This window comes from Vicugna pacos, chromosome 6 (genome assembly GCF_048564905.1).
Source record: "Vicugna pacos chromosome 6, VicPac4, whole genome shotgun sequence".
Taxonomy (NCBI): Eukaryota; Metazoa; Chordata; class Mammalia; order Artiodactyla; family Camelidae; genus Vicugna; species Vicugna pacos.
The window spans coordinates 53386938-53395522 of NC_132992.1; the positions used below are offsets into that span (position 1 = coordinate 53386938).

General features: G+C 46.2%; 1 protein-coding gene across 6 annotated transcripts in view; it reads right to left on the minus strand.

Annotated features, from left to right (window-relative positions):
• The window catches only part of TRIM9 (tripartite motif containing 9), a 104618-nt gene extending 97186 nt beyond the window's left edge, over positions 1-7432 (minus strand). For all 6 annotated transcript variants that reach the window (XM_072963044.1, XM_072963048.1, XM_072963045.1 and 3 more), the window contains exon 1: positions 6305-7432. In XM_072963044.1, the coding sequence (XP_072819145.1) occupies positions 6305-7126 (822 nt within the window). In that variant the 5' untranslated portion in view covers positions 7127-7432. The remainder of the gene's footprint in view (positions 1-6304) is intronic.
• Between the last annotated feature and the right edge of the window lie 1153 nt (positions 7433-8585).

The following is an 8585-nucleotide window of genomic DNA, read 5'->3' on the forward strand; positions in this document are numbered from 1 at the left end:
TTCTCTCCATGCCCAACCCAATCACATACTTTAAAAGAGGTACCCAAAGTTAGTGCAATATCATGTTTTGGCACCTTCTGTCCTCCTTCCTCCACTCATACACAAGCAACCTGAGGGACCACTTTGCTGTTAGGTGGCCAGCCCCACAAACTGCTTGATAGTGGAGCATTATTGGGGAGAGGAAGCACTGAGCTTCAGCTGTCAGTGTCCTCTACACTGTCTGACTTCTTCATCATCAACTCTGTTGTTTCACTTTTGAAGCCGCTCAACAAATTAGTGCTGCAGTTAAAATGCAGAAGATCCAGGTAAAGCAAAAGGACTTTCTTCTGCACTCAGGATGGCTTCCTCTTAGATTGTACAAGAGGTGCTGGTCAGTGCCTCCCTGCCCCTACTGCTCACAGAGGCATTCTGCCCTGGGCTCTCCTCCTGCTGAACAGTGATACGAGGAGCCAGGTTTGTATCAAGTGTCTGTCTGTCAGGGCCAGCACTAGGGTGAGGAGAGTGAGGCACCCTCTTTGGAGCAGAAATTAAAGGGGTGCCAAAAACCTTAGTAATAAACATAAATAATATTTTAATGCAATAAAATATTAAAATTTAATTAAAAAATAAAAATGAATGCCAGAATAAATCCACAATGAACAAAAAGATCAAAAACTTAAACAAAGACAGGATCAATATTACTGATTTCCCCTTTTGACTCAGGCTCTAGTATGGCCCCGCTTGGCACTGCTACTGATCTTGTCTTTATTTAAAATGTTGATATTTTGCTCATTATGGATTTTTTGCATTCATCTTTATTTTCCAAGATACTGCCTCACAAGGTTTTTTGTCCTGATTACTGAGTTTTTGGTGCCCCTTGATGTTTTTCACCCAAGGTGCCTCACTTGCCTGGCCCTAGTCTTCTGCAGCCACCTCACCAGAGGGGTGGGCCTGTGACCCAGATGGTCATCTGTAAACTCCTGAATCAATCGGAGCCAATCAAAGCCAATGTTTTCTCTAAACATGAAAATGTGGCCTAAGAGACACGGAGACACTAGTTAGATGAGAGTGAACACTTGAACTGAAAAGCCATGCTGTACTGGGGCTAGAGGAGTCATGTTGGGCCTTGTGCAGGCCAAGGGAGCCCATCCAGAGAAAGAGAAGTGGCATGAGAGAGTTAGACATGTGCCTGATTGCATGATGTGTTCAAAATATTCTCTGTCCCACTCTGAAAGGACCTTCCCTGGTGCCTCTCTCTGTTGGAAGAGTGGATTTCATGCAGCACCGATGTCAGTCTTGGCCACATGACTTGTTTCAGCCAATGGCATGTAAGCAGAAGTGACATAGCATGTCTGAGGGGAAACTGTAAGTACCATTGAGTGGTTCTGCTTTGCTCCTGTCTCTCTACAATAACTTTGGCATATTCCAAATATGTTCTTTCAGCCTAAGTTGAAGAATAAGAAGGATGTGGAGAAGTGCCGCAGCCAACTCTCAGTGGTCATTAGTGGGAGGAAGAAATTATGTGCTGTTGTTGTAATTCACTGAGACTTGGAAATTGTTTGTTATTGCAGCATAACTTAGTCCAAGCTGACTGATACACAGAGAGTGAACTTAATCTCTAGTTTTCAGGTTGTCTTCTCCTTGTGAGTTGATTTTATTTCACATGAAGTCCTCTGAGATCCCCTACGTGGGTTTCTGTTTCTTACAACCAACAATCCCTGACAAAACTGATTAAAAACTATATTATTTAGAATTATTTTGTTCTTAAACATCTACGATATAATAGGTTCTAGTCTCCTCTGTGCCAGGGTTAAGTTATATGCATACACACACTTTGGAAGGTGTTTAGGTGAGAGAAGTGCAATGTATTATATTCATGGTTAGGGTAATTTTTCCTTGTGCATTATTCTTATTAATCAATGACAGATAGCTGTGACAATTTTCTCATACTTTATGAAAATTGATTTGATCTGAAATTACACTTCATAGCATCTTTTAATGGTATATACAGAAGGAACAATTTCTACTACTTCTCAGTGATAATAATAACTTCATTAGAGCATTAGAAAAAAGTCATACCAGTTATCATTTTAGCTTTATTATTGAAAAACAAAATACCTTTGTTTAATATACAAAGGTGTAGTGTTCTGTTCCTTGAGCTTAATTCAACTGACTATTCTCTGAGGATCCATGAGGATATGGCTCATTCTTTTAGGCCACTGTCAAGAGTAGCCTTTGTACTACACCCCGTGCTCTGAAAGGAGCAAGCAAAGTATCCCAAGCTGGGGGATGAGATTTTTTTTTACGCAGTAACTATTGATTAGTATGATAATAACTTCTGTTTTATGCAAAAACTTTCTATTTTGCCAAACTGAAATTAGTAAGTTATAAACACTTAAGTTATTTTTTTCAAATTATTTCAAAATATTTCCCAAATATAGTTTTAACTACCTTATGTCCTGTGAGTAGGAAGCACAGAAAGGTTATGAGATTTACTTAAAGTTAAAGTAATAAGTGGTGGCATCAGATCAAGAACCCAGATCTCCTGTAATATAGCTCTTTCTATCTTGTCTCAGTACAAAGGGCAACAATTCATTTCTCTGTAACATTCTCCTTAATACCTGTAAGAATGTTTACATTGCACACAGAATGTCTAATTACACTAGAAGTAAACTTTTTAAAAATTTTACAAAACATGAACATATGTTACCCCTTACAATTACCACAGGAATATCTAGATTATATTGTGTTTACTGCTGATATATACATATATATACGTGTATATATATATGTGTGTGTATATATACACATATATAATATATATTCTGAACACCACTTTAGTTATATTAAATAACATTTTTGCTACACAAATGTTTGATGAGATGCCACCATACTACAAAGCAGTTAAAAAATTATGGAAATTTTTCCCATAATACTTTGACGATGAAAGCATAATAACTGATGATTTATTTTAAAACGTTTAAATTGCAAATCTTTGTTTTAAAAAAAGAAGGTAAGAGAAATTAACATTTGAGATAAGATTCACAATGAATAGCCAGTGTTTAGGGTAGAAAGATAAAAGAAAATTCTTGCTCAACAGTACAAACACAAAGGAATGGTTACAAATATATTACTGATTCAGTGGTTGATAAAATACCAGGAATTCAAGGATAATGTTAGAGTTAGAAATATGAATTACTAAAACTACAAAGTCATAATAATGATTCCAATTGCTTATATGAAAGTGTCTACAGAATCTTTTTTTGGTGTGTTGAGCAATTTTTTATACCAACCTAAGTTCAATTAAGGAACAGAACAAGTGCTGATACTAAATAAAAAGTGTTACCAGCTATCTGTCTTATAAGACAACTTCCTGCATTATTGTTTTTCATGGACTTTGAAGGCCACATATATCTGAAAGGTATTTTAATTTGGTCAATTGACAACTAATGAATTTCAACCAGTTGTTTTTAAAACCACTTAAAAGATAAACTTCAGCCACTTTGCCTTGAATGTGTAAGATCGATGACTTAGTGCCTGAGGGAAACATTTATTCACAGGGTCTTCCTTATCACTAGAAATGACTAAATATTAACGAAAACTTTCAGGTCTAGTGATAACTGGTGTTAATAACTAACTGCCCAAATTTAGGAGAACTACTTAGTGTAATTCTTTGCTGTCCTGTGTTTTGAAGGGCATAGAAATTCCGGCTCATGAGCTTTTTATGAGGATGGAAGATAAATAGATTATATAAAAAAATTGAATGTTAACACATTACCTTATGAAGGAGAGAAGGTCGGGGAGTAATGTTTGTTGTTCTTCTAACAGATAAATGAATGTTAAAATCTGTCATCCTTCCGCCTTATTATTTCTTGGCAGTTTAATAATCTAGATATTGACTGGACAAAATTATGACTATTTACTATTTTGAAAAAATGTGCCCAAAGATCAGAGAAGAAATGGCCTTTTCAAAAAATGAACCAATAGTCCCTTCCTAGCCTACTTATGTCATGTCTCAAGGGCTTTAAATCTTTTTTAGCAGACAGCAACCCTATCCATAACACACTACCTACTCACAACGTCCATTACCAATAAAACAAATGGTTTAACATTGCAAATCTGCACAGGGCTTGACAGAGATTTAAAAGTTGCCTTTGGTCTTAATGGATGAAGTATAGGTTCTTCTTCACAGAAAAGTAATGCTGTGGTTTGACCACTGCAATTAGAGTGTGCCTCTAAGTTTTTTTTCCAGACAGGGTGATTAATTTCTTAGTTCCAAGGATAGTTTTGTAGGGCATTTAACATAGGCTATAGTTAGCAGTTTAAGAGTGAAATCATTTATGAAGAAAAAATTGGCCATGAACTAAAAAGTTTTGAAAAAGTTCAAAATTAAGTATCATTAAAAATTTTTCAATTAAAGCATTTGAAAATTAGGGGCATGTGCCTAGGGGATTCAAATTTGTGCTGACTTGTCTCCATCAGTACTAATGTGGTTTAATAGGTTATATGCGAGAACACAAATGACTATAAACATAGATCATGTTCAATTAATATTAAAATTAAACGTTAGAGCTCCCCCATTACTGAAAATGGTGATGTTTTATTTTTTCTTGCTGTAAATAAAATATCAATGTTTCAGCCTTAACCCCAGGGCCTCTCTCAAAGGCTAGCCTGTCTAGTCTCCAAGGAATGCTGGGAAACTGTGAGAGAGGCACAGCTGAGGCCTGAACACCACGTCTACCACCCCACCTCATCCTTGGGCTTGCAACTCAATGATGTGAAGAAAACCTCCCTGTGATAGTCCTGAACCCCTGCCCTGTGCTTTGCACCTCCAATTAAGTGGATTATTAAAAAGTGGAAGTCAAATTCATGTACATCTTCTCAAGAGTAGTTTCCTTTCTTCTAAGCAGTGTGGGCAATAGCATTATAAAGATTTTCCTCATTAAGTTTATTTTCATGTAAGTGTGTTGGTTGAGTAATATATAAATACGAAAGTAACATGACAATTAAAATATATAGCATGCCAGTCAGTGATAAGAAAAAGCAGGGAGGGAACTAAGAGGATCAGAAAGGTCTCACTGTAAGGGTGACATCTGAGCAATGATCTGAAGAAGACGAGAGATTAAACGATTCAGATATAGGTTATTGGTCTCAGCCTGAAGGAGCATCAAATGCAAAGGCCCTGGGACCAGAAGGGGCCTGGTGTTGGTTGAGGAACGGCAAGAGAGGCATTGTGGCTGAAGCAGAGGTAATGGGAGGAAACGAGGTTCATGAGGCCAAAGGGGAATGGGTCATGTAAGGTCCTGGTAGACCATCTTAAGGACCATCTAAGAAAAGTGGGGGTCAATTGGAGCATTTTGAACAGAGGAGTGGCATGACTTAACATGTTGTTAAAGGCACTGTTCCTGAAGCTAGCTTTGGCAGAGGCACCGTCAAAAGAGATCAGAAGGAAATTTGGAAACAAGTGTCTCAAAGTTTGCACAGACAACTACTGACAGGGGAAAAGGGTTGAATCCTGGATAAACATAAGTGTGGGTAATCGGCAGGAGGGGTTTCCCCTGGGAGACGGGAAGATGCACCTGCCTAGCTTTCGGGCCTCGACAGCTCTGAAACCGCCAGTCCTGCCGCTCCAGTCCAGATCTTCTCCGGTAGGGTCAGGGCCACAGCCTTCAGGCCGTGTTGCCATGGCGACTACATGTTTCCCTTTTCCCCCCTCCTCCCCACTCCCGACACGTTTGCCTCCTGAGCGCAAAGCACCCAGACCCGCATCCTTTCCAGCGCGGACACAGGGTCTGGGCCAGCTCCGACTCATCTGTATTCCGCTCTCGGCGTTGTCCCCGCCCCGCCGCGACTCCAAGCTCCAGCCTATCCAGCAGCTCCAAATCCCAGCGGTCTGCGCCGCCCAACCGCCCCCACCTCCTCCTAGGGGACCGCGGCCGGAGCCTTACAACCTGCCCGGAGTGTCCCAGGCGGCCCTGAGCACTGCCGCGGGTCCTCCCAGTCATGCATTGCTTTACCGCACGCTGGTGGCGGCCTAGAGCTGCACATCCGCGGCGGGTAGGGGGAGCCCTGCGCCAGGCGACACCCAGGCGAGACCCGCTCTACGCATCCTCGCAACAACTCTCTGGAGATGTTCAACTCCCCTGTGCACCGTTTAAGGTCCCCCTGCGCTTCCTGCAATGCACCAGACGGGGGAAGCAGATATTGGAGGCACCTGCACTGCGCCCCGGCTGGGATGCACTGTGCTCAAAAGAAGGGGAACGAATGCTGCAAAACCGGATGACTGGAGGCGCGGGGAGTTCGAGTGGGTTTTCTTAGGACTCACCTTGTGCAGTTTCCACATGGCCCCCAGAGCTTTGACTTCGTGGCTGGAGTGTTTGCCCTCCTCCAAGCATTGGTAGCACACTGGCATCTTGCATTGCACGCAGTACATGCTGTGATTCTCCAGCTCGTGGTCTGTGCAGGTGGAGACCTTGCGCGGGCTCAGCCGCCGGCTCACGCGGCCCTGGGCCGGGGGCACCAGGCGGTGCTTGGCCAAGGGCCCCCGGGGCGGGTGGCAGCGCAGGCGGCACGGATCACAGTAGAAGACATCGCACTGTTCGCACATGACGGTGGCTTCCTTGGGCGCCTTCTCGCAGAGCTGGCACTTAAGGGCCGCTGCTTTGCTCTGCTGGTAGCGGTCAATTACCCCTTCCAGGACGCGGTTCTTGGGGAAGCCGCGAAGTCCCCGGTCATCCAGGATGAGGCTGCGGTGGCACTGGGGGCAGGTGATACAGGAGTTGCGGGGCACCGGGGCCAAGGCCGGTGACAGGTGGGTGGGCGGTGGCGGCATAGCAGGGGGGAACACACGGACACCGTTGGGGGACTTCTGGCACGGGGTAGTCGGAGCGCTGGCGAAACCCCCGTAGGAGCCATAGCCGCTGTCCGCCTCGCTGTACAGGCTCATCTTGTCCAGGTCCAGATAGTCATAGTCAGAGACCCCGGAGCCCGAGGCCCGTCGGCTCTGAGGGGACTCCGACTCTGGGGTCTGCACCAGGATGTTGCGGGCGCACGCCTGACATATATTGTGAGAGCAGGGCAGGATGATGGGCTCCCGATAGAAGGAGCCGCATACGGGGCATTTTAACTCTTCTTCCATCTCTTCCATGGGGACCGGGCTGGGAGCGAAGCAGCGGCAGCTGCAACGGGTGCCTGAGGTGACGAGGTGGCCGAGAGGCCTGTCGTGTCCAGCACCTTGGCCAGCAGCGGCGGCAGTGGCAGTGGCGGTGGCGCCTTCCCGCGTCGCCTAGGCGCCGACTCCCTGTGAGGCGCTCTCTCTGTGAGCCACCGAACCGCGGAGCCGCGCGCCAGCCCGAGACCACCCCATCCTGCTCCCCTCGTCCCGCCCCGGCCTGTAAACAGCGACCTATTGGACGGCGGTAGGGAGAGGGGAAATCTCATTGGCCACACGCCCCGTCCTTCTCCTCTCCTCTGCAGGCCGCAGGGGGTTTAGTGAGGATGAGGGGAATCTTCGCTCCTGGCTGCACGATCTCGGGAGGGGGCCGGCGTGCGGAGGCGAGGGCACCGGGAAGGAGGAATTAGGCGGGTGACTCATCCCTCGCCCCGCTTCCTTCCGACCTCCGGCGCAGTTACCCAAGAGCGGGGCGTGAGAAACCCCTCCCCGCGGCGAGGGGGCTGGCGCTTGCCGCCGGCCTCCCCTCAGCGAGAGCTGCGCCGCTCGGAGACCTCCCTTCTCCTTCCGCCGCTGGCGCCTCACTAGGGCCTGGGTTTCCGCGAGGCCGCCGGGCGGTTCTCCCTCTCAAGAGCCCGCCGAAGCCGGCCCCTGGCCATCCCGCATCCCGGGTGTCCGACGGCGGAGGCCGTGAGCCCTGGTGGGGGTCTCTCCGCTTCTTTCCCCTTCAGTTCCTGGCGTCTGAAAGGGGACGGATAATCGATTTCCTAGTGTCATGAGATTTAAACTAGGTGACTGATGTAAAGCCTCGGTATATGAATTAAAATCTTTGTCCCCTTCATTTCACGCCTTCAGTTCAGCCTCGGCGCAGCGGCTCTGTACCGTGCGGTGTGAACGTGCTTCTGTATCTACCCTCTTCACATCAAAGAGCCTCTGCCCCTCGTCGACTCCCCGCCCCCCCACCCCCCTCCACCTCCCCACCTCTCCTCCACCCCAAGCTGTGTTCCCACAGGCTCCCAGAACCTGGCTGAGCTTTCACAAGGCCCCCAGAGCCTTTGGTTTACTTGAGGCAGAAATGGGTTGTCTATTCTCTGAGTGCCCAAGGTTTAGTAAACTATCTCTAGATGAATTACGTTGTCACTGCACAGTCTCGAGTGACTCCAAATAGCATTATTCCGTGTTGTGTGGCCCGAGCATCTACCACAGCTTCCAGAATGCTGGGTTCTGTTTCTTCTAGCGCGATGCTTGGGGTGGTGATGTTGGTGGGCGGCTAGTTATAGTGTCAGACCTCGTGTATTAAGAACCCTTCTTCTCGCTCTCCCCGAACATTGCTGGAGATAACTGGTCCTGTCCCTTGCAGAACTGTTGACTTGATGGTGGAGGACCAAAACAAACAAACAAACAAACAATCTTTAAGTGGCATTGTGACATTCTG